General features: G+C 38.1%; 1 protein-coding gene across 1 annotated transcript in view; it reads right to left on the bottom strand.

Moving 5' to 3' along the window:
• The window catches only part of Pard3b (par-3 family cell polarity regulator beta), an 864,914-nt gene that overhangs the window by 195,843 nt on the left and 643,461 nt on the right, over window positions 1-25,610 (bottom strand). Inside the window, exon 19 of the mRNA XM_013520665.1 lies at window positions 1,200-1,313. Within this exon, the coding sequence (XP_013376119.1) occupies window positions 1,200-1,313 (114 nt within the window). The remainder of the gene's footprint in view (window positions 1-1,199; window positions 1,314-25,610) is intronic.

The raw sequence follows: 25,610 nt of genomic DNA on the forward strand, positions 1-25,610 counted from the left end.
GGGCATGGTGGAGAATATCTTTTCTGTCTTTGTGGTAGTTCTGTCAGGTGAATAGTCAACAATAATGTAAAACTCCTGATTTCCTTTTAACTGCTCTGGTGACCCTGGAATGGAGCTTATCAACCTCTCAAAAATGAGAAAGGACTAAGTAGCTTTTTTTCCTCACTATTGATAAAGTCAGCCTTCTCAACAAGAATACACTACAAGATGGGGGTCAAAGGTTAATAGTAGACGCTCTTAGACTATGTGCTAGAAAACACAATGAATAGATGTGATTTTCTTCATACACACACTACAGCAACAAAATAAATACAAGACCTGCCTCTTTAAAAATTATTAGAACTAATGTAACTTAATATGCAAGCAAAAAGTTGAATAAATCTGACTTCCTGTATGCTGAGGCCAGAGTTATGTACTTAAAATTTAATGCTGGTTTTGTCATCCCCTCAGTCTTGCTTCAAGCTTTATTTAGTTGGGAAAGCAAAGAATTTTGAGGAGAAATACGAATATTCAATTACATGTTTCAAAATCAGACATTTACACATCCATTTGGGAGAAGTGCCAGAGGTAATCTGAAGGTAGGAGAAGGACCTCTTGTCCAAATGAAACATTACGCTCCTCAAAGTGGGGAATTGAGGCCTGCAAACTGTCATTATTCCAGTAAACGAAGCCGGCCCTTTAACAGATGGGCGACATACTTCCAGCCTGCTGATGGCCTAATAAAAGACAGTGGCTTTTAAAAAAATGAAGGACACGTACTTCTCAAATTACACCACCGGAACGGATTTAGCAGAATAAAGTCAGGGAGGCACACAACAGCCTGTCAAAAATCAGGAACAGACTATGGGGAACTTGATAGTTCCAAACACCAATGTCAAAATGACCTTTGGATTAAAACATAAAAAGTTCACCAGTTAAACCACAGGGAAAACATGCAATGATAGAATCAAAACCGAGAGTAGCTTATTATGGAATCAGAGGTAGAGTTATACATACATAAAAACAGCAAGTTAATTTCTTCTCCAAAATATAATGAAGATTCCCCAGACAGGCAGGTAGTTTTGCAGAGCAGAAACCCTCCCTTTTGTAGCCCTCGGCCTCTGTTTCTCAAAACGACTCTCTCCAGGTGATTGTGGCAAAAACCAAGTGACACACAGACCAGAGACTCGCAGCAAAGAAGGCTCCACCCTTGCACTCACCGTTCTTGCGTCCCTTTCCATTTCTCCAGCTCCTCCTCTCGCGGGTTCCCTTGCTTCGGGCCACCTTTCTGCTCCGCCTCTCCTCTCTTCCCGTCTTTCTTTTTGCCGAATCTGCTGAATGAAGGAGAAGATGGTGAACCGTAGTCGCGCAGTTTTCGTAGTAAATCTAGGATAGGCGTGAGATGAACCTACTAAGCCATAATCCTTTATTCCAAGTCGTGTAAGATCAGTTGCATAAAATGGAGATAAAATAATGAAAGCAGAAAAGTAATACAGATACTGAATTTCTCTTTTCCTCTCCTTTCTTTGCTTTGTTCTTTTCAGGTATTTATTACATATTAGGCACAACATCATGAAATGAAAAGATTTAAACTGTTAATTCAGTAGACAGTGAAAAACTTAAAGGTTATTCTTAATATGTAACTGAAGACTGACAGATTTTCTTTTTTGTGTAGTTGTGTTAGTGTGTATTATTGATACAGATGAGTGGTTTTTGTTTTGGCATGCTTGTACCAGCATATAATGTATTTTGGTAAGGTCCCACTTTAACTTCCCTGTCTTTCTCTGGTCAGTTTTCACATTTATCCGTCCCTCTTCCCTCTCCCTTATTCCTTCTTCTTTTACATCATCTTTTTTTTTAAGGTCCTATATATGAGAGAAAACATGATACTTGTCTGAGTCTGGCTTATTTTGACTAACATGATGATCTTCAGTGACACCCATTTTCCTGCAAAGGACAAGATTTTGTTCTTTTTAAGGGCTGAATAGTACTCCATTGTGTATATCTACACAACACTGACCATTTATTGATTGGGTTATCTGTGAAAACTGACCAATTTTCTAAACAGGCCTGCAGAGCTCTAATACCATTGTCATTTAACATTAAATTAATGGGATGATATAATGACAGGGAGCCAACAAACACTCAGGTGGGGCTGAGCCTTGATCACGACTCCCTGCCAGTGTGAGTCAGGGACAGGGTTGCGATCAGACCTGATCACCTCAGGCACCACCGTGTTGCCTGCAGGACTCTTTCACCCTCTAACTTGGCCCCACTCCCCAAGTCAATGTGGTTAGTGTGCTTGGAGCATTCAGCAGGTCTATAGTTAAATGGGCACAGTAGCACTTATGATGCTTTGCAAGAACACCGTCTCTGCCAGCAGGTTAGGGAAAATGAAAACCACACATTTGAAATGAAGTGATTATTAGGACAAAGCCTTCTGTGACAAGTCTTTTTCCCAGAAGACATTTTCTCCAAATGCAATCTCCCCTGATCATGGTATCAATGCACATGAAGAAAGAGAATGATTTGATGTACTACTAATAGCTAGAGAGTAAAATGTTATGTATATTCTTCAGTTAAGACAAATATTTTAAAAAACCTATGGAAATTCTCTTTATTCTCCCTTTCTTATTAAATAGTAGCAAGTTTTAACTGTGTATAATTCTAGCACTACTTATTTGTCCATTCATCCATTTAGCTATCTATATAATTACCTATGTATCTATCTATGTGTCTGTCTACCTAAGTAACTTGCAGAGATTTTTCAAATTAGCCATTGTTGGGATAGCTCTACAACCCATAGGAAAGAAATTAGAATCTTTTCATCTGAAGACCTGATACGTAACTTTTGAAGAAAACTCTACACTCTAACCACCTAGAATAATGACTGACACAAAATAAACTCATATTTCTGCCTTCTTTGGAAGCCTACAAAAGCAGTTATACATGTATACCTTTCTGGCTTGTGTTTCAGCTGCAGCAGAGATTGTTAGTCAAGTGGTCACTCTGAGTACCACACCTGGAAGATGTCATTGTCATTGCTAACATTCATAATCCTGCTGTCATCACCATACAGACTGCATCCTGTTTTCCCCGGAAGCCTCTCCTAGTCTTGAATTCTCTGCCTATTCGTCAATGTACAGTTTCAATTAGTAAGTCCGCTCTCCTGAACTTTCTTTCTCCCCATCCACCTCTACTTCTCATGAAATTCTTTTGCTGTATTTGGTCTAGTTTTGGGACCTTGGTCAAAAAACTATCACTTAGCTCTTACTCGCCAGTTCATTTTCCCCTCCTCTTTGTTTCTTTTTGCCTCCTTTTCTGAATCTGTTCTTTTTCTCCCTCACTGAATAAGTGATACCATTCATAGAAGTAACTATGGTACAGAGAAAAATTCAGACAAAAATAAGAGAACGTTAGCTTCAAATGTAGTTCACATGTGCAGATATATTCAAGACCTCTCTTTAGCTTACAAAGCAGAAGGTACTCAAATAATGTTTCCACAAAATATATTCTTTAGTTTTCTCGACCCATGTTGAAGAGTCTTAGGAATCAACATTTTTATTCTAAATACATTTGTGGGAGAAGTTAATACCTTAGTACATCATTTAGATAAATTGCTGCTTCCAAAATTGCACTGGATTTAGTAACAATTGGGTATAAATTCAACATTGTGGGAGTCAGGGTACAAGTAATACCTCAGAGTGTTGACGAGGGGGAAATTGTTGCCAAAGCTACAGCTTCACTGTTTTTCTCCATGTCATACATATTTTTTTTCTGAATTTGGAAGTTTGCATTTCTGAGATGAAATTTAGCCTTGTTTTTGAAGAATAACCTAACCTATTCCCAGTCCACCTTGATCTTTATTGCCAGACCCCATACAGAAAATTTCCTTCTGGTACCTAAAACATTTCACTTGTCCTGCAGTTAAAGAATAGCATGCTATATGTCTACCATAGTGGGATATGGCTAATAAAGAAAAAGTTTATAGTACATTCCTCAAAGTGTTTTCTTCTTAAAAAGAACCATCAATAAGTAAACTAATTACATAAATACTATACATGTTTTTATTTAAAAGTTCATCATCTTTTCTTTAATTTCTTCATACATGGACAGAAATACCTATAAAATTTATTTTATTAAACACACAGAATGGTTATGAGTTACCTTTTTAAACAAAAATTGGACAGGTTTAAGAAGAGAATGATTGAACAGTAACCTCTAAAGAACCCCTACACTGTTAAGATGAGGAAGTGGAGGAACAGAGAAGGTAGTGGGTTTTATTTATGACCACACTGAATTCATTTTCCAGTTTTACAAAGAGAAAACTTAATCATCTCTGATGGTAGGGTGAGAGCACAGGTAGGGGCATCAAGAGGAAAGAATCAATTTGCTTACATTACAGCCTTTGTTCTCCTTTCCACAGCAGCCCTTTTGGGGCCATTTCACAGCTAATCTTACTTCCCTCCGAAACAGAAAGGAGACTTGGGGAGATTCTGTTCCCCATTAGCTCTTTTTGTGGGAAATCATGAACACCCTGACTGGCTACAATCACTGTCACAGATTCTGGGTATCGAATATCCTCTGCATTCCAGCCTACCATTATCTATTACCTTAGAAATCTGACAGTTGGCCTCAGTGGGCTAGGTGCCTTTAGAAAATTGCTTATAGGTCAACCTTGCTTTATAGAAAAGATATTCTCCCAAATAATTTTGTGCAAACATATGGGTTCAATCAATAAAATCTTACTTTATAGGTACTGGGAAGCCCGTTTAAAGAATCATATGATGGATCTTTTTATAAAGTAGAAAAATTACCTTTCAACATATTCTTTATGTAAATTTAAAGTTTCATAAATTATAAGTTTGCATGAAACACCGGACCCTGTTCATTTCTGTAGAGAATGCATGAAACTGGGAAACTTTTTCTTCTTCTTGCTTGATTTCTTTTCCTTCCTTCTTTCTCTTTTTCCCTCATTTTCTCCCTCTCTCCTTTCTTTCTTTTCCTTTCTTTCTTTCTTTCTTTCCTTTCTTTCTTTCTTTCTTTCTTTCTTTCTTTCTTTCTTTCTTTCTTTCTTTCCCTTTCTTTTCTTTTCTTTCATTAATTCTTTAAAAAACATTAATCTATTATTATTTGCCACTTACTATCATCACCACTTGATTTAGGTTGATATTATGTTGAGAAAAATACCACATGGTATCTTTGTGGGCTTTATAGTCTAACAGAGCATACAATAACCAACCAAGCATAAATGTCTAATTGCAAACTGTAAAAAATGGTAGAAGGGTGCTAGGAGAGACAATGACCAGGAGCTGATCACTGGGAAAGGCCCTGTGAAGAGACAGCACCTAAGCTGAGATCACAGGATGGGAGTTTCCAGACAGCAGAGGGGGAGCCATGCCTGTGGAAGGTGGGAGCAATCTCAGCAATTTAAGGCACAGAGAAGCTAGGTGAGGAAACTGATGAGTTTAAAGAGTTGGTAGTAGAGAAACAGAAGAGTAACCAAGTCCTATTTAGCAGAAGGATAAACTGTTATGAGAATTGTACAAATATCATCCTGGTCAGTACAGTGAAAAGCAGAAAATAAAAGGGCAAAATAAGTAACTGCAGTAAGGTGACTGGGCCTACTGCAGGAGAGTGGGTCAAAGTGATGGTGGCTTGGGCTAGAGAAGTAGCTGCTAAGAGAAAGCAGTGATTGGCCTTACTGAGTCACAGAGAAGCAGTAAGGTTCAGCCTGAAACATGTGATTGTAGTAGGCCTTTGGTAAACCCAAGGAGATAGTCCCCGGCCCAGGCCTAGTGCTGAGGAATTACAATATCTACAGGATGGAGAAAGGAGGGAGGTGAACCAAAAAGGTGAAGAACAGAAAGAAAGGAAGAAAGTCAGGAATCCAAGAAGAATACCGCAAGGAAAACGTGGTCAGCAGATGGGAAGACTGTTGGGAAGTCACACAGGGTGGAGACAACTTGGTACACAGAGACCCCACTGCCCGAGTGAGGTGTGACAGAAAGCGAGTGGATGTGGTCGCAAGAGAGGTGAGGCCTAATGGTACGTGAAATAAAGCAGACATGCAAGCTTAAATATCACACGAGAACCCCAAACTATAAATAAAGAGCAAAATAAAAGGTAATAGAAAATAGGGCGATAGATCTTTTGCAAATGGGAGGGGAACACACGAAAATGTTACTTACATATTCCAACTCCCCAGGAAGAATGTAATCATTATGTACTGCAAACATGCACTGATAAAAAAAGCTTTTAGAAGTATGTGCCTGTGCAACTATTTCAAGAAGTTAATCCTGGGCTTAAGGCTGAAGGTGGAGATAAATGCTGAGGGAAGCAGTTTTCAATTTGCCTCATACCAGGAAACTTTTGTTTGCTTACAGGGAAAAAAAATCACAGAAAAAGGAGATGTTGGAGATAGAAGAGAAAGAATAGGTTGTAATCTTTTTTATAGTTGCTCTTTTATGTTTCAGTGCTTATTCCATCTGAACCATTTTTGAATGTAGTTTGGTGGCATCAAGCACATTCAGCTGTTGTGCAGCCAGCACGCTGTCCACCTCAGGACTCTCCATGAGCCCAGCCCGACACCCTGCACTCTTCCAACGGTAGTGCTCATTCTCCTGCCTCTGCCACTCCAGGTGACCTCATACATTCAACTACTTTAGGTGTTTGGAGAAAGTGGAATCATTCAGTAATTGTCCTTTTGTGTTTGTCTTTGTTTTTTTGTGTGCAAGGTCTTAAAGGCTCATCTATGTTGTATGTATCTGAATTTCATTCCTTTTAAAAATATTCCATTGTACGTGCATTCCATGTTTCGTTTATTTATTCATTCACTAATGAACATTTGGTTGTTGTCACTGATAGCCTATTGTGGATAAGGCTGCTGGGGAGAATAATGCTGAGAATACGTTTCTTGGCAAGGAGGGGGATTAATAGATGTACAGCACCACTGGTATTAGCTTTGACAGGATGGAGGCGACTCCGAAAAGACAGTAGCTGCACAGAAAACTAGTTTGTTTACAGAGTTGATAAAAGAGAAGCAAAGGTATTTCTAGGTAAGTTGTTTAACATTTAATCTGATAAAACATGTGTAAGAGATGATGCTTCCTACATAAGATAAAATTTCTTGGTATAATTTAAGAAATAGAAGATCAAGGTAGATGTGAGCCTCAGAAAGCAATATAGAAAAACACCAACACCAGCCCTCACTTATGCTGCTATTTTTCCGGGGTAGAAAGTCTCTGAAGAGCTATCTGGGAAATTGGGTTCTGATAGTGGCTCATTCATGCATTAATTCACTCGTTCATTCATTCATGAATGAGCAGCAGCCACTGCACATCACAATGGACTGTGCACAGTGGAGTGTAACCACTAACAACATCAATTGTCAGGTGAATATCTAACCCCGCAACACAACTAACGAAACCATTTCTGGTACCCTACTGCTTTCTGTATGACAGAGGGACTAATACAGTCCTCGGTAGTTACCTCTCAGTTTCTCAGCATATAATTTCTTCCGTTTCTATTTCTTTCCTTCGGTTTCCTAAGTGATGGTAACTTTCAAATTCTTTCAGACTTCCCTACCCACATTGATGAATGACTCGTATTCACAAGATGTGGAGCTCTACCTCTGGTCTTTTCCACATGTTTTCTCTCATTTCATTCATTTCTCAATTCTGCTGAGTTCTGACTAGTTTTCTCCCTAGATCCCACTGGGCAGTTTATGCAGTTATGACATTGACCCTTCCACTTCCATACAGCACACACTACATAAAAGCTATCTGCTGCTACAATCAGGATATGTCTTTGGCTGTCAATGATGCATTTAGAAAAGGCTATAAATCAAATCATCACTAACATTAAAAGTACAAATCTACAGAATTGTGTCAGGTGGGAAAATGCACACACTTCATAGTTGTTATATTTTCCAGATTCTGATAATGGTTTATTCAGTCTTAACTAGCTCTTTTATAAACTACACATGACACTTCCTTATCATTTTATAAACTTCACACTTTGAAATAGTTTAAGCAAAATATGTGGGCAGAGAAGTTCATAGGCCTTTGAGTAGCATCTCTATAGTTTATTCTGATCCCACCCATAAAAGGTTTCTGTTCTTTGACTTATTCTAAATTAGGTTCTGAATTAGTATATGCATATGTTGATAAAATTAACTTCCATTTATTCTAATCTCAGATGGTGTTGTGCATTTCAGCCATAACTTCTAAAATTTGTCACTAAACTCTTTCCTTGTTGAGCTCACATGGTTCCCAAAGTACTTCAGAGTTAATGAATCTGAAAAGAATTCAGTGGAAATTGACCAAACAGAGTCCCCTCTCCCTTCCCCTTTTTTGGCTACCTAAAAGTGTTATCTCCTTTTATGTTAATATTACCAATAGGATAGTGAGCAGATCTGTGTTTGTTGCAAGCCAACCTTGATTAAGAAGAAAAAATATTATAATTTCATTTCTGGCTTTCCATGCATGTTTAATTGCCTTGTTGCTTTTGGACATGGTTTATCCCCCAAAGTTCATGTTCTGGAAGTCTGGTCCTGCTGTAGCAATATTGAGTGGTAATACAGGCTTTGAGAGGTCTACTAGGAGGAGATTGGGTCCTAGGGTACTGCCTTGTGAATGGACTCATGTGTCCTCCAAAGATGAAGTTTGCTCTCTTGAGTCCGTATTAGGTCTCTCAGGACTGAGCTGAGTCTATGTGACTGGATTTATTCCTGAGAAAGGGGACTGTCACAAAGAGGGCCAGCCTCTCTTCTGCCTCTCTCCTTCACACCTGCTTCTCTGCCATGACACGATCAGCACTAGGCTCCCAATGAAAGTTGAGTAGATGCCCATGACATGTTCTTGAATCTCCAAAATTATGAGCTGAATAAACTTCTTTTCTTTAGAATTTAAACAGCCTCAGGTGTTTTGTTGTTGCATAGGAATGTACTAAAACAAGTGGTGAATGCCTGTGATTCTTAAGGAGGGAGGTGAAATACTATAAAATCCAGAATGCTTTTCACAGTAGCAGGGCTGTGTTTTAAGCTCTGTGAGTTCCCTGCTTGGCATTGGATTTGCTCCAGAGGATGTCTACACAGTAGAAGCTGAGTGAGTTGATACTTTAATAACTGAAGATAAATTCAATACTAGAAATCTTTCTTATTAATTCTACCTCAGTCAGGAAGTTGAAACCTTGAACTTAAATTTTTTAATTAAAATTAAATTTTGGGTATATTGATTAAGCATCTATTTTTGGTATGCTTATATATTTCTACCTTGATCAGACAAACTATGTGAGAACAGCAAATGGGTTTGATCCTACCGATATGTTTATCTATTACTTCCCTTAAAGTTAATCTTCACACTACCTTGAGCAGCTGCTTTTTTCTGGGTTGTCACTCATTCCCAGGATGTGATCCTTAAATTGGTGGCTATGGCAAGATTTCATTCCAAAGCAGGGAATCTTTAGATCTCAAATATGTTGGTGTTTGTCTTTAGGATTAAAAAGCAGGGAAGTCCTATGATATGCTAGGATTTCTGCCTAAGTGGATAACACATCTGCTGGGTAGAGCCTTAAACAGCTCTCTGCTAAATTCAGCTGCAGGGAATGGCTGAGCTAATTTGCTTTCTTCAAGCCAAGGGGTTAGGAAACACAATGGAGTTTGAAGTACCAAACACATTAAGGATAATGCTAAAGGATCGAGAAAGTAAAGCAAAGCAAACACGCATCAGCAATAATCAATATTCCTAAAAACAAACAAAATAAGAGCCTCTGGAAGGTTGATTTATAAGAATCAGTTAAGGGATTTGTGAGGCTCTAGATAGTTACTTTTGCTGAGCAGTTTTGTAGCAAATGAGAACTACTCTGAGATTTCTAAAGGAGCACTCTGGTGGGAAAAAAAATAGACCAGAAATTAAAATTAAATGAAAATAAGCATGAATGAGCGAGCAGGAAAGATAAAGATACTAATAAGGTATGATTTTCAGATCCACACAGGGACTCTAAAAAGCTTATTACCTGTCACTACCACATGGCGTTTTGAGTTATTCTATCTCTGCTTTCCAGAAGAAGAAATGCTCTTCAGGAGCACAGTGAACTTTGATTAATTGCTTTCATACACTCTCACTGGCTTCAAGACATGGTAGGCAAGAGCCTTAGTGACTCAGACTAAATGCTTATGATTTCTGGGAAATACATTTAACATTAAAGAAATGCAATAAAGAAATAGGTCTTTTTGCATTTTTATGTTTTCGTAATAGTTAGGCAGGCTTTCCTTTTTATTAAATGTTTACTTATTTCAAAGCAGTAGTGTATGTCTTCTTCCTTCTTATCATTTTGAAGTGGACCTGGGGCTTTCCGAAGACTAGTTGAGTAAGGAGACACAAGTGATAGCCTGCACATAAACCCTGATGGTCTGGACTGAGAACTCTGCTTCAGACGGATCACATGGTTGGATTTCAGACCTCAGATGACAACCACCTACTCCTTTCTCATTTATGTGCTTACAAAATCCCTTTCTTCTCTTTCTTTCCTTTTTCTCTATTTCCTTTGTCTTGGAAACCCCAAAACTGGGAGAGGAAACAGTGTTTTATGATCAAATCGTACCTCATTTCTAAACATGTTTTCTGTCACCGGTGGGAGGTTCCCCAAACACTTGGACCTTCCCATGCCAGAGTTCACTCCAGGCTGACCAGGTTCATCCTGCCAAAGGAAGCAGCCCTCTGCAGGAAATCGCAGGTGGGAACTCAGCAAACTGACTGGTAAGGGAAAACCTGACTCACATTAAAGAAATAAAATTCAGCAAGGCCCAACTAAAAACTCTTGGAAGCTGGAAGCCTTATCTGTAATCATTAGATAAAATGTCAAACTCGGCTTACATTCCAGTAGCACAAATGAACACACACACAGTTTGCAAACAATCTGTTGTCAGAAAGAACAGATGAGGGTGCCTAAGTCACGTGTGAAGAACGAAAGGAAACATGAAAAGGTGACTGCATGTGACCGCGCAAAGGGCTATTTGAAAGGAATTCCTCAATGCTGTTGCTCCATCTTCCGACCTGAAGAGAAACACAGCACATCTTCTACAGACTTCATCCCCACTAAACGAGAATCGATGATGAAGCGCCAGATCCAGTCTAACGGGAGCAAAACTTATCTTTATAAGTCTGATTAAACAAAAAAATCATCATGTCTTTGATGCCTAAATTAGCATCTTTCTTCTCACATACTGAATTAATTAGTGGAGTGACAAAAGAATTAGTCCATGTAGGATCAAAGCTGAAATCATATTTATTTGAAATTTAAAATTAAGAACATACAGGATTAACCCTATATAGTTCATGTAATATTCTTTTATATTCTATATATTCTAAACTTCTGCATGTCACATAAAGTGTAACTAGAACTTTTTATCTTCTTTTCATATTCTTCTTCATTTTAATATATAAAATGTTCCCTGAAAAGACAATGAGAACATCATAGAATTTTTCCATTGGGGGTGGAAAACTTTTCCATTGTGCCATCAAAATCTGAAATTATGTAGCTTTTTTTGTGAAGCATTTATTATATAAATACAAAAGGAGCAAAGTAATTAATGCAAGATAGAAGCAGTAAGAGAGCCTTAAACAATGGGAAAGGGTTATTATATTGATTCTTAATAAGTGATACTAAGTTTGAAACTGTTCTTAAAAGGTGAAAGCTGTTTTAACTTTAATTCTTAAAATTATTATTATTTTTCCATAGAAGAAAAAATAATTTGGAAAAGAAGAATTATTGGAGGGCGTATTTGGAGAAGGCACAACTCATGAGAGCCCATACCTAATGTTTTAAGATATGCATAATATTTTGTCTAAGGAAAACAAACTTGTTAGTCAAGACTGGATGGCGAATGAATAGACTGAAGGAGGGAGGGTGGAGGTGAGGAGGTTTCATGCTGAAGTTAAAAGCTGCATATAAGAGAGGACACTATTTTAATCTTCACTTAGCTATGAGTCATTAAGGGTTGGGCCTGGACCTTCATATATTTCTGATATTTTCAACAAATGTATTCTGAGCTAGGTTCTCCAGTAAGTGCCAAAGATACCAGTAAATTAGTTAAATATAGTGTCTACCTTCATTCTTAGTGACTGCTACATAGTATAAATTCACCTATTGTTGAGCTGAATCAAAAGTGGGTTAGGATTTCTGGAAGATACCATTTGTCTCCTTCCTCCACTCTCTATTCTAAAAGAAGGACACACAATACTTCCTGCTTCCTATTCTACCATAGAGCCTCCAGTCTTGATATTTTCCAGATGAAGCACAAACCACCACACTAACTTGGTGAGGTGTGATAGCAAGCTAGATGCAGCCTCAATGTTTCTAACCACAGCAAGACCAAATAGGGGCACCTGCTTACCTGGTAAAGGTAATGAACATCTGACTGTCCCAGGGCCATGGGACCTTGAGTCATCTCAGGTTAGATCTCATGGTGCCCAGTTCTTTCATGTTGTACAAACAACTTATCTTTCTGGCCAAATGGTAGTGCTAAATTAAGCCCAAAGATATCATAAAAGATAATTAATCTGTAAGGTGTCATCTCTAAAAACTTTGATGTCTATCTCATTCTTAAATCTTTTAATATCAGAGTTTCAGAAATAATAGTCTCCTTAATCTTAGGTTCCAAATAAAGACACGTGTGAGTTGTCCTCTGGAGTTCTGACATTACTCATCTTTGCCATTACATTTCATCCTATCCTTAAATGAATTCCAAATCATAAAACCTCCATCTGTACTCTTTCACAGAAGAATTTATTTAAGAAAGAGGTAATTAAAAAATATAAGCCCTAACTTAGTTTATAAGTCAAGGAATAATATTTCAATATTTCTATATTAGATTTAGAGTAAAGTTAACTAATGTCCTTTTTTATTTTATAAGTCCCTGAAGAATAAGTCATAAAGTGGAATTGATTCTCAACTATGAATAGACTGAAAGGAAAAAAGTATTTATATCTTGATCGTCTCAGTGAGATTCTACATAATGCTATAATTTGATTCTTCTAGGTCCAGAAAAGACAAATCTCATGAAATTTGTCAAATATGTGTTGTTTGCAAGGGTTTCCATTTTTAGAAGTTTAGGAAACACCCTTTCCATAGTTTCTTCTTTGCGTTTGGAAATTAAGCACCCATAGAGTTACTAACTATGAAATGAGGGGTAATTGATTCTTTTAAATACAGTTATTGTCCATTCATTGAATTCCACAATAAATGCTGTACGTATTCTCTTGGTCCCATAACACTTTTCTAAAGGAGCTAGGTTCAGTGTGACAGTCACTCAATTGCGGTTGAAAGATCAACAGTATTTCCCTTTGTGCAGAAGGGCCGAGACAAAAGACAGATTTTTTTTCCCATACGAAAACATTTTCCATGGTATTTTAATATAAATTTTAAAAAGTGATTATAATCCCATTCTCCAGCAGAAATGTAGTTAAAGAATATATATCCATGATTAAACAATAACTTTCTGACAATGGTTTCTAATCACCTGTAATTCAGGAAGAATTACAAATAACACACGATCAGAAAAGTAGGCTTTCACCTGGCAATGTATGGTAGCTTAGCACAGCAATGATTTACAATTTGACCAAAGAGAACAGAAATTGATTTATAGTCTGTCCAAAGCATCAGCCTCCTATTTGCTTGTCTAGTAGACTGTGAAACTACTATTCTGCTTTGTAAGTATATTTTCTTGTTCTCCTCCTTCCTGTACTGATGGTTAATTTCTCCTTTCTTCAGTACTACAGATGAGTAATTCCTGTGGGCCTGGATGGTATTCTCCAGTATAACATGGCCTCCTGTGTTCTCACAGAGTATCACAGATGAGCAATTCCTGCAGATCCCTGATACTATTCTACAGTACAAAATGGCTGCCAGCATTCTCACAGAATAACAAAAGAAACCAATGGTAGGAGACTTTATATATGTAATTAAATGCACAATTCTGTTAAGCACATAATTAAATAAATCAGAGATCTGAGCCCTGAGTGGAACATTCCAGATGGGGTCTCTGGTGCATATGTCTTTTGTTTTCAGTGTGGGTTACTCTCAACCAAGGACATTAACCAGAGATGTTTCCTTACTTCTGGGGCTATTTTAAAATATCAAATCAATTCTGAATCACATCATATGAAGGAATAAAATAGAAAACTTTACTTTTGGCCAGTGACATATGTATCCAGATGACAGAGGTATCTTATAATCTGCCACAGTGCATAAAAACCATCAGCCTGTGTGTGTGTGAATGGCTTTGGATAACTGCGCAGGACTCCTCAGCAGTATCACTCAAATGACAGTTGGACTGGCAGCTCTCACCCAGAGCACCTGCAACCTGTATCTGGCTTTGGACTTCATGCTTCTGGTTTCCCCATTTTTTGGCTTTTTAAACTTCACCACCCAATGTTGAAGCAACTTCCAATAACTAATCCTTTTTACAAACATTATAGTTATATTTGATTCTGTAGAAACTCACAGTATTCGTGTTTTACATTTTGGAAGGTTATTTGGAAACTCAAGCCAATACAATTTTTTGAGTGTGACTAAGCAGTTGTCATTCATTTTACAGGAACCCTAGCACTCTCTAGGACCCATTCTATGGAGTATGCGTACTAATCTAGGCAGATCAGTTTGGATAAAAGAACAATATATCCAAGCACTATCTCAGTTCTGTAAAAGTAATATTTGATTGCATTAGTAAGAATGAAAAGAATGAGAAACTAGCAAATGTACAGTTTGGTAAGAAAAATCTAGCAGAAAGTGTTTCACCTAAATTTAGCAAGATAGAAGAGGGAGTTTTTAAGAGGTCATATGAATGAAACTCAAATCAGCAGATTCATGAATGATTCAAAATTTGTTAATTTGTTACATCTAAAACAATGATTACTTGGTAAGAAGGGGAAAACTTTTAAAGCAGTTCAAAAGTTTTTTGAAATATAAAATGCTGCTAAGAAACCATCATGCAATACATAAAACCATAGTTCATGCATTTATGTATGTATTGGATTTACACTGAACTTCAGTGTGAAATATGCATATTATGTATTGATTTTATGCAAGCAACAATATATTTCAAAAGTAAATTTAGTCAATAAGTGCTTTTGAAATATTGTTTATTTAATTATCTGCCTCTGTGAAAAATATTCCAATTGTGCTTTTAGGTATAAAGAGATTCGTATGCAAAATGTATTTATTGGCTCAAAGCTCATAGTTAGAAAAGTCTGTCAAAACTGGAGGGATCTTTGAGATCATGTTTATCTAATCTGTCCCAGAGCTCAGAAAGACAGGTGATCTGTCTAAGATCACACCAGTATTCAGGACCAAACAGGGAGTTGAATCCCTGGAATCAGTACAAAGTTCTTTCCATTAGGTTATGCTCCCCAACTGTTTGTACTCACATTATTAATTATTAACCAGAAAGTCTAAATCCTGAAAATAAACTCTACTCGTAAGAGTTTAGGGTTTTTTTGTGGGTAAGTTTCACTTGCCCAGACATGGAATTAATTAAAATGACAACACTGAATTTAGTAACTACAGGCCCAAGTAGCACATAAAGACTATGATGACGACTTGCCACCTTTCCCATTGTCTTAAACTCTCTCTCACTGACATCCTCACTCTGGACTACAGACAGAGTCTTATTATATGCCACCTGATTTGATCAGGCTGCTAAGGAATAATTACTCAGCTATTCAGTTCAATTTGTCAGGACCCTCTGGTAATAGGGTCAAGGTCATGGGTGGACTCCCCGGTGTGGGGCAGTTAACTTGGAATTACTGCATCACCACAGGCTCTGTGCTGACCCCAGACACTCTCGCAAAAGCATGCAGTGGTCACAAGTGCACTCGCCAAGGACTTATGGACAGAGTGGCATAAATCCATCAGCTCTCCCAGAAAAGCAGCTCAATGCCAGTTCTTTCAAACATGTGAGGGCTGACAGTAACATTCTCACAGGTGAAAGACAAAACATGGCTCCAGATTTTGTAGTACCTCAGGATTGTGAATCTAGAGTATTAAAAGGAATTTTTAGACAATAAAAAGCCTATATTGAAACTTAAAGTAAGCATTTGAGATTTATTGGGAAAGTTGTAAACATGAGCCTGAGATTTCTAACAGCTTCAAAAGTATGATAAAATTAAACTGTAACATTTGGTTTACATTGGTAAAATACTGATTTTAAATACTGGCTCAGATTAAAAGAAAATAGTTAAATAGCGGCCTAAATGTAAGTTATGTATGAACCAAATTAAGTCAGAAAGATATTACTGTATGTAAATATCTATGTACTTACATGTCTATACATATATGTCTGTATGTATTTTAATTAATGTAGATACTGTAGGTATAATTTACTTAGCTTTTCATGACCAATACCTACTTGATTGGGTAATAGTTGTTGGATTCCATTTTGTAGATGATGCAAGATCACTTCAGGCTTCCAAAGTTCAATAGGTAGATTTTTTTTTTTAATATCACACATAGGAATTATCAATGTCCCCTCCAGAAAGCTCTATTTATAAGTATTTATAAATCAGCTCAGCTAGAACAGTCAGTTCTACATGTAACACATTTTTGCTGTCAAGGCTTTGTATCCACTGTTTAAAGCCATAAAATAAAATAGGCATGGTGGTGCACACTATCATCCCAGCACACTGAGAGGCTGAGGTGGGAGGACGGCAAGTTTGAGCTCAGCCTGGACAATTTAGCAAGTTAGTGAAGTCCTGTCTCAAACTAAAACAAATTTTGAAAGGGTTGGGGATGTAGCTCAGTACAAAAATTCTGGGTTCAATTTCCAGTACTGCAATAGTTGAATAAATTTTAAAACTCCTGAAAGGAAACATTTTTGTCAAGATTTCACACTATAACGATCTTACAAAAGCAGATGGTGTGTGCCTGTAATCCCAGCATTGGGCTGAAGCAGGAGGATTCCTGTGAGTTTGAGACCAGCCTAGGCTACATAGTGAGTTCAATGCCAGCCTGAACTGCATAGTGAGACCCTTTCCAAAAAACAAACAACAAGAACAAAAAAAAAAAAGCAGAAGAAAGATGAGAAAGAGGAGCAGGAGGAGGAGAAGGAAAAGGGGAAGGGGAAGGAGAAGAAGAAGAAGAAGAAGAAGGAGAAGGAAAAGGAGAAAAAGGGGAAGGAGAAGGAAAGGAAGGAGAAGAAAGAGAAGAGGAAGAAATCACGTAATCCCTCCTTCCTTTGCTTAGGAAGCAAAGTAGGGGAGGGAATATATTACTATTTATTACCACAGCAAACTATAGGGATTTAGGAAAGGAAGCCTCATGGTATAAATACAAAAAGTGCTGCAAAAATCACTGAATAGACATAGTAGCATTTTGTGTTTTATTAGCTGATTAGTTGATATATGACAAAACTTTATGGATTCCTAGAAACTAATTACATTATGTATCTCATGAACACATAAACTAGTCAGATTTTTATTATATCAATAGACTAAAAAGTCTTACAATAGTCTAAAATATTGAATTCATTCAATAAGTATTTACTAAGCATTTATTATATGTCAGACACTGGGACAGATGTGGCAGATATAGAAGAAAACAGGTATAATGTTTTCTCTTACGAAATGTACCATCTAGTGAATGCTTCCTGAGAGATCTCAGATAAAAGAAACGGGGTAGGAGCTCTCAAGTTTGCCATCCCACTACCAGAGGAGTCATGTAGATGATCTTGCTGCTTAAAAGTCTTAATTTTGCTTATTTTACATTTTTGAAATCTGATTCAAATTCTGTTCCCCCTCCCAGAACAGGGTTACATTTGTATATATGGTGTAGGCTTTTTCATAGACCCCACTACCCATGTGTGTCTGTCCACAGCTATGAGTTACAGATACTGACTTTAAAGCACTGAAGTTTCTCTCAGTATTGCAAATAAACCTCAGGCCTTTCATAAGACCTACAGATAGCTGGTCAAGACAGCCCCACTAGGAGCTTGCTGTAGTCCTGACAGCAATATATTACTTTAGGGAGACTCTTAGAACTGACCCTAAGTTTATCACTGAATCAGCGAGTGCCAGGATTATATGGGAATCAAAAATAAGCCAACGACACATAATCCTTACTCAGAACTATTTTACTAGCATGCAATCAATTCTCAGTGAGTCAGAGGCTTATCTACTATGTAGATTATCCACAGCCTGTGCTTTCCCCTTTTCTCTCTGTCGTTCCATTTTTATGGTCATCTAAGGACTCATTAGTGCTTCTACCAGAGGATGAATAAAGGAAGAGAAAGGATATAAAACTTAAATGAGTCAATTTTGCTACCTTAAGTAGTTGGGAAAAGAAGTAGCTACTGCAAAGCTTGTGGATTATGTCAAGATTTCAATTACACACACCCTCTCTATTTTAGAAAAAATAATTAAGGATTGGCTCTAATCCTCCTTGAAATGTTAAAATGACTTATGGTGGTGGGAAATAATCACAGTAAATAAGATGAAGTGAGCTATATTCTGTGCTGAAGAAAGATGAAAAGCTTACTTTCAAGCCACAATTTCAGAGTTCCAAGAAGCATCAATCCAGCAGGCAAGTTCATGAGTGTAAACACTCGATGCATGGGCAAAGATCAGGAATCATGTCGTAAGACATGAGTATGGTATCTATACAACGGAACAATGCTCACCCAGCAACACAGATGCATCTCAGCTGTATGCGGGTAGTGAGAGAAGCTGCATCCACAAGGCTACATATGGTCTGGTTCCATTTATAGTACTAGGAAGGATGAAATGGAGCCACCGTGATCATCAAGGGGCAGGAAAGGCAGGGGATGGTTTTGGGGTTGTGGAAATGTTCTGTATCACAACTGTGGATATTTGCACTTGTCAAAGCCCACAGAGCTGTGTACACCACAGATTAGTTCACTGTGTGCCAAACAAAACTAATTAATGTAGGGAGAGCACCCCATACAAGAATACAACTAGAACAAATGAATCTAATTATATTACAAATAACTAACATAACCACACTGAACAGTGTTAGGGAAGAAAACAGCCCAACTAAACAAAGTCAGAAGACAGTACTGGGGTTATGGTTAGAATAAAAGCAAAAAAGAATACTACTAAGAGTAACTAGGTTAGCAATTTGAAACACCTTTGGGAATATAGCAGCACTAAGTAAATAAGTACATACATTGTTTGTGAAAGCCAGCTTTATTACTGTATGAGAAAGAAGAAAAGAAAGCTAGAGTGAACACTGCAGTACTGGTGAGGTACAGACAGACTCAGAAATAAATATAGATGTGTACATGCATAGGTTAGTAAATATCTATACTATATCCCCAAGTTTTATCTGCCAACAGGTGGTCTAGAAGCAATAATACCTAAGTAGTGAGATCCCAGAGCCTAGATTTTGGTTTTTTAATAGGATTCTGCAATGAAATCAGGTTTCAATGGAAAAAGTGGTTGATTCCTGGGCTGTGTTAGGGAAACATATGATGAGCACACAGCATCTCTTAATATGAAAAATAAGAACGTTCTTGAAAAAGGGTAGACAAGTTAAAGAGGAAGTGGGGCTACTCTAACAATTCCTAAAACCCAATAACCCAACACTTTGAGCAATGAAAGAAGTAACAATAGGACTCGACTATACCCCACAGGATACAGCAAATATCCATGAATTTGTGATCACACGAATAACTGAATAAATAAAATAGTGGGTGGAAAACATTCAGCTCTTTCTTAGTTTCCATCTAATTCATGAATGTAGAAGAAATAAGTGAAATAGGGAATTACCATTTGCTTATCACAGCTGCTAACCAGAATCACTTAAGGATGCAGAAATTAGTGGATGAAAGTGTGAGGAGAAATATACTTGTAGAAGATATTAAGGAACTACAAAGGGGAAAGTAGTAAGCTTACAGTCAAGGAATTTACAGACACGCTTTAACAAAATTAACGTCACCAGTTACAAGGCATAGCAACATGAATTGGCCCGAGAAGGGCAGATTAGTTCTGCAGTATTCTGGCCAAGAAATGAATAAACTCAGTGTAATCATGATAAATCATCAGGCAAAGCCAAACTAAAGGATGTTCTACAAAATAAGTGACCTAACTAATCTTCAAAGTGTCAATATCGTGCAAGACAGGGAAAGATGGAGGAAGTGGCACAAGCGACCAAGGGAACATGAACAATGCAAAGTAGAACCTTGGCCAGATCCTCAACTGACAAAGGACATTAATGGAAGAACTGGTAAAGTTCAAATTAAGCTTGTAGGTTAATAGTTTTGTAACACTGTTAATTTCTTAGTTTTGATCCTTGTATTTTATGATTAGGGGAAGTCAAGTGAAAGGTAAATGGGATATTTATTACAGTGGGATTTTTTTTACAACTTTTCTGTAAGTACCAAAGTAAAACATTTTAAACCAGAAGAAGAAAAAGGGTAAAGTGAAGAGAGATTAACAAAGTGTGAAGACAGGAGCACAAGTTGCTTCTAGTCCGCTTTGTATGTCTCTATTATTTCTTACCTCTTACTTACTCTCCTTTCCTACCCACCAACTGGGGACTCCCCTGAAGAAGAATTAGTACACCATCTACACTATTTCTGGGATTTCCAGAAATAGATCCTTGCCTTGCCTAATTCACACTACTCTCTCTTGACTAGTTTTGGTTTGGAATTCATTGAGTCAAAGGAAGAAATAGAAGTACCTATGAAAGCAACAGAAATGAGAATGTCAGCACTAATGAGAAGGGAAGATGAACATAAGTAGTAGAAATAAGTGGTGAAGATGAAAAGCAAAAATAGACAAAATAAGAGAAAAATCTTTCAATATTTGCAAGCCATAAAGACACAATGCTTTCTTTTTTTTGTTGTTTTTTTTTCCGGTACCAGGAATTGAACTCACAGCCTTGCACTTGCCAGGCAGGTGCTGTGCCGCTGAGCTAAATCCCCAGCCCCCAAGAGACAATGCTTTCTAACCTTTCAAAACTTTGACATCTGCTTTGAACAATGCCATTTAAGGAAGTTCCTAATTAAGACCATCTGTTACTAGGACACCTACTATGCACAACTTGGTTTTGCTAGAAAGGACTGAACAAAGATAAAGGTTAACAGGAAATTTAACTTTGAATTTTGTAAGTACAATATACCTTAGATAAATAGACGACCCTACATATATTTTCAAGTATAAGGATTCAGACAGATACGAGCTTTCACCCTAAAGCCTGCTGTTAAATCACAACAGAGATAGAAGATGCTGCCACTTTTCTCTTTGCCAACTTCTAGGATTGTACATTGTAAGTACAGAATCAGTCAAATCTAGCCATGGGATGTGGGCTCATACAGAAGCCATTTGTGAAATTATATTTTAAAATAGTATATGAAATAGTAGTTACTGGCTTCTTTTTGCCAGTATACCTGTTTGTTTATAAGTGTTTGTGTTTGTTTTCTTTTAAAAAAATCAAAATTAATATCAGACTTCACCATAATCATGGAACTTGGGTACAGTATAAATTCATCTCTACTGATTCAGCATACACACATGACTTCCACTTAACAATGCTTTTCAAATGCTCACATTTAATGGAGGACAGCCACATAGGAAGAGGCATCCATCTGCCTGTCACCATAGCAGGTCTAAATTATAACCCTATATCTGGTTGCCTCTAACATTTTTGGTGGTGGCAGGGATGTGAAGCAAAACTAGAGGAAGTTCAGTGAATTTTCAGTGCGCTAGCTGAATTACGGAGCCTTTGAGAATGACCATTGCTCATGTGCTTCAAATTCACTACAAGTTTTCAGTCCAAGTCTAAGAGAATTAGTTCTAAGCTCTTTAAAACTCCCCTCCACATCTTCCTCAAGTTTTTCTGTGGTTCTTGTTTCAAGACTTTGAAGAGATCCAATAGTGACTCTTCACTCGAGCCCACGAGCAGCTGCCTGAGACACACCAGATGATTTTCTTTCCTCCTCTATTTTTTTAATCATGTGTCTGTTCTGCTAACTTCCACCCCTCTGAGTTCTCTCAAGCTCTACCAGGCTGACCTCTAGAAGCATCAAAATATCCCAGCATGGAGTTCTCCTCCACTTGCCTATTCTGCAAGGGAACAGGGCAGCCTCAGGCCTTCATCGATAAAAGAAAAGAAAAATAAAATCTTCCTTTTGCCTTTCCACCTTCCCCTCCCCTTCCCTTTGGGAGGTGGCTGACTTCAGGGAGTCAGCACCTGGACCTTCAATCAGCTCAAATCCTTTGGTTCACACTGCTTGTTCAGGCACTAAGACCCACGGTTTAAATGATGGATTGATGGACATGCTGTCCTACAAATGAATCTCAGTACATTCTTTCTCGTGGCTTTTGCATGTACAATCTGTTGTAACGATGAGGATGGTGGCCCCTTCTCCCTGGGTGCCCTCGACAGAGGACTTAGATGACTGCCAGTGGGTTTCAGTGGTTTGAGGGGATGAGGGTGGTGAGGTGGTGATTCATATGAGGACACATTTTAACCCAAAAATTGGATTATATCATGGTGGTTCCTGGCTTCAAGATCAAACCAAGAAGGCGGACCCAGAGTTCTGTGGGTGCTCGTGTCATTTGTGAAAGATGTGAGGCAAGAGGCCCCAGCTGGCTACTGGAGTTGGTGGCTTTTGGGGACAGCCTCCCGTCCCCTGTGAGCTTCTGCCAGTCAGAGTCTTGGCGTCTCTGCCCTCTGCGAATGTGGCTGGGAACCCTCTCATCCTTTTAGGTTCATCCGGGCTCTGGTTCTTCCTCCCCTCTCTCCTGCTCCTATCTCTCGTTTCCAGCATCTTCTCCTGTGAATGGGCTTGAACACTGGCATTTGCAGCCTATGGTAAGATTTCTTCAAATTTTTAAAACAACTTTGTTTACTAAAAAGTTTGTTTAAAAGTGACTCTAGGGCCCAAGCAAACTTTGAAACAGAATCTTCAAGTCAAAATCCCAAATCTGAATCTTCATTTTGCCAAGAGCCCTAGGTGGAAACTAGTTCAGGTGAAGATGCAAAACAGTAGCCTGTGGATGACCCATTTTGCTCTGTCTTCCAACTCTGTAATTGTATTTTTTTCCTCTCTTCACTAACGCCTTTCCCCCAACTTTCCATTTTAACTAAGACTTGGCTTTGTGGTGGTCTTTACATGTGAGAGCTGTGTATTCTTCCAGTTAACCCTTTGTTATTTCATGGCTTTATTGCTACGTGAGTACAATAGTTCCAAAACATTATTTAGTGCTTAATTAATATGAGCTATTATTATTGGGCCTATTGTTATCCGGGCCTGGAATTTGTTCCAGGATGTTTTCTGCCCCCACTTTACAACATGCATACATTGATTTTCCAGCCTTCCTTAAAAGAAGACACATAAGGCAATAAATCCCTCTCCACTCCCACTGCAGCCATCTTCTCTCCCTCCTGTGGTTTCACAACCCGCTTCGCTGCCCTTCCACACCCACAATGCTGTGGCTGCCTACATCCAACCTCAGTTCATTTCCTCTGCCTCTGAACTGTTGAATAATGATTTTACCTTTTCCTTGACAGCATTCATTTATGTTTCCCATGACAGTGATTCCAGATTTTGTTGCTTTCCAAACTATGAGTCCAATAGTACCTCCCTCGCCTCTCCACATAGTCCTTGCATACATTGGCTGTAATTTTGTTTAAAGCCCGATCGTCACCATTACTTTTACCTAAAGCAACCAGCAGATGACCAAAGCTAACCCTCCATCCCTTCCTGACCACTCCCAGGATCTCCTGTCATCAGTTAACTCCTCGATTTGTTTGTGTGGAAACTCCCCCTCCCCCCAGTTCTCAGACGTCAGCATTGGCCAAACACTTCCCACCCTTCTTAGGGTGGCAATTCACTGATTGCTCACCCAGACTATACTGCCTGAGCCCATGGAAGCTTAGAAGAGATGCAAACACTTGCCTTCTCTGCTTGTTGAACTCCTACATATGCTTGGACTCATTACATAAGATGTTGAAGCTGTACTGCAAGTTGTATCCTTTGTCTGCTTTGATCCCAGGTGTCTCTAATTATTTGGTGGCCTTTCATGTTATTTAGTTTTGCAAATTTGTGTTCTCATCTTGAAGTGGAAATTATTATGGAAAACATATCAAAGGACTGTGAAAAGTTAAATGAGATAATATACGGTCAAGTGCTTGGAATAGTTCCCAACCCATAGAAAGCACTCAGTAGGCAGTAATTAGGAATGATTGTATTTCTGTGGACTTTCTTAAACTCCTCTCACCAAGGACTGCTGTACTCTGTCTTCACATTTTATTCTTTGGAAATATATGCCTGTGACCACTGTTGGCATTTTATATTTCCTGAGACTCTTCTTGCTGGCAAGACAAAGTTTCTTAGGGTGCCTTCACTTTTGCCTCTGTATCTTTAACATTTAGAAAGGTTACTTCTCTTCATTTCACCTGTGATCAGCATTGCACTGGGACCATCCTACTGGTGTATCCAGAAGCTTCTTAAATTCCAATAAAACAACTAATCTTTACCTTGGAGCCTCCTTCTTTTCCACTGCAGCTTAGTGCTGTATGGAGCCAGTTTTCTAAATTACAAGCTCAGGAGTTTTCTTCCTCTCCCAATTCTTTGCTGCTACCAGGGCCTTGGGCCAAGCCTGTGCGCATCTCTCTGGTGCTTTCCAGCAGTATCTGAAGGACTCGATGCTCTGCACATATCTCATCTACCCCAGTCTGTTCTCCACACGGTCCTCAGCGTGGTTACCCCAAAGCATTTATAAATGTGTGTGTGTGTTCAACCCTGGCTGAAAGGTCTCTCCTGTCTCCCTGTTACCTCTGCAATCCAGTTCCAATTCTTTATTTGATAGGCAGGCCTCTTCCCAACAATCCCCAATTCGGTTTTTTAGTCTTATCCCCTAACACCAGGGCTCTCTTAAATAAAGTAATGAAAGAGATACTCATCTTTGAGCTTATTTGAAATTAGGAACTATATCTAAATCATCTGTGTTCTTTATAGTGTGTTTCACTATACTTTGTTCCCTATGAATGTTAGATCATTTTAATGCATACACATGAAGTTTTATTTTGTGAGAGATATATTCCAGTCTCACAGAGTGAGACACAAATCTGGGTAATACCTGACAGTGACAATGATTTAAGTACTGGAAAACTAAAAGAAGAGGAGTTTTTCTGTCTGTGAATTTTGTCTCTGGGAATGTTGTTTGTCTGTGAAAGTATCCATAATTACATTATGGAGTAAACTGTAACAACATTTTCTACTTATATCTAAATACCATAAAGGCACATTAAAATTTTGCATAATATTAAATTTATCATGCTGATTAAACTGAGAAAATTCACTTATTTATCATACATGCTCAGTTGCTTCAAGCTCATGCACAGTGGTCTGTACAACCTTTGAAAGAAGGAATTCTCTCATAAAACCTCTCTTTTAATGTTCTTGACTCAATTCTTTGCAAGGGTAAGTTATCTTCTTTATTTCCACACAATAAACCTTGGCATATAATTTTTAAAAAGCTAGTTAAATTCTGATACCTCTTCTCAGAGTATTAGGCAGCCATTAAAAATGGTGAAAATGAGCTGAGTGCGGTGGTGCATGCCTTTATTTTTTTTTTTTATTTTTTTATTTTATTTTATTTTTTTTTGGT

This window comes from Chinchilla lanigera, unplaced genomic scaffold, assembly GCF_000276665.1.
Source record: "Chinchilla lanigera isolate Chin_1 unplaced genomic scaffold, ChiLan1.0 scaffold00056, whole genome shotgun sequence".
Classification (NCBI taxonomy): Eukaryota; Metazoa; Chordata; class Mammalia; order Rodentia; family Chinchillidae; genus Chinchilla; species Chinchilla lanigera.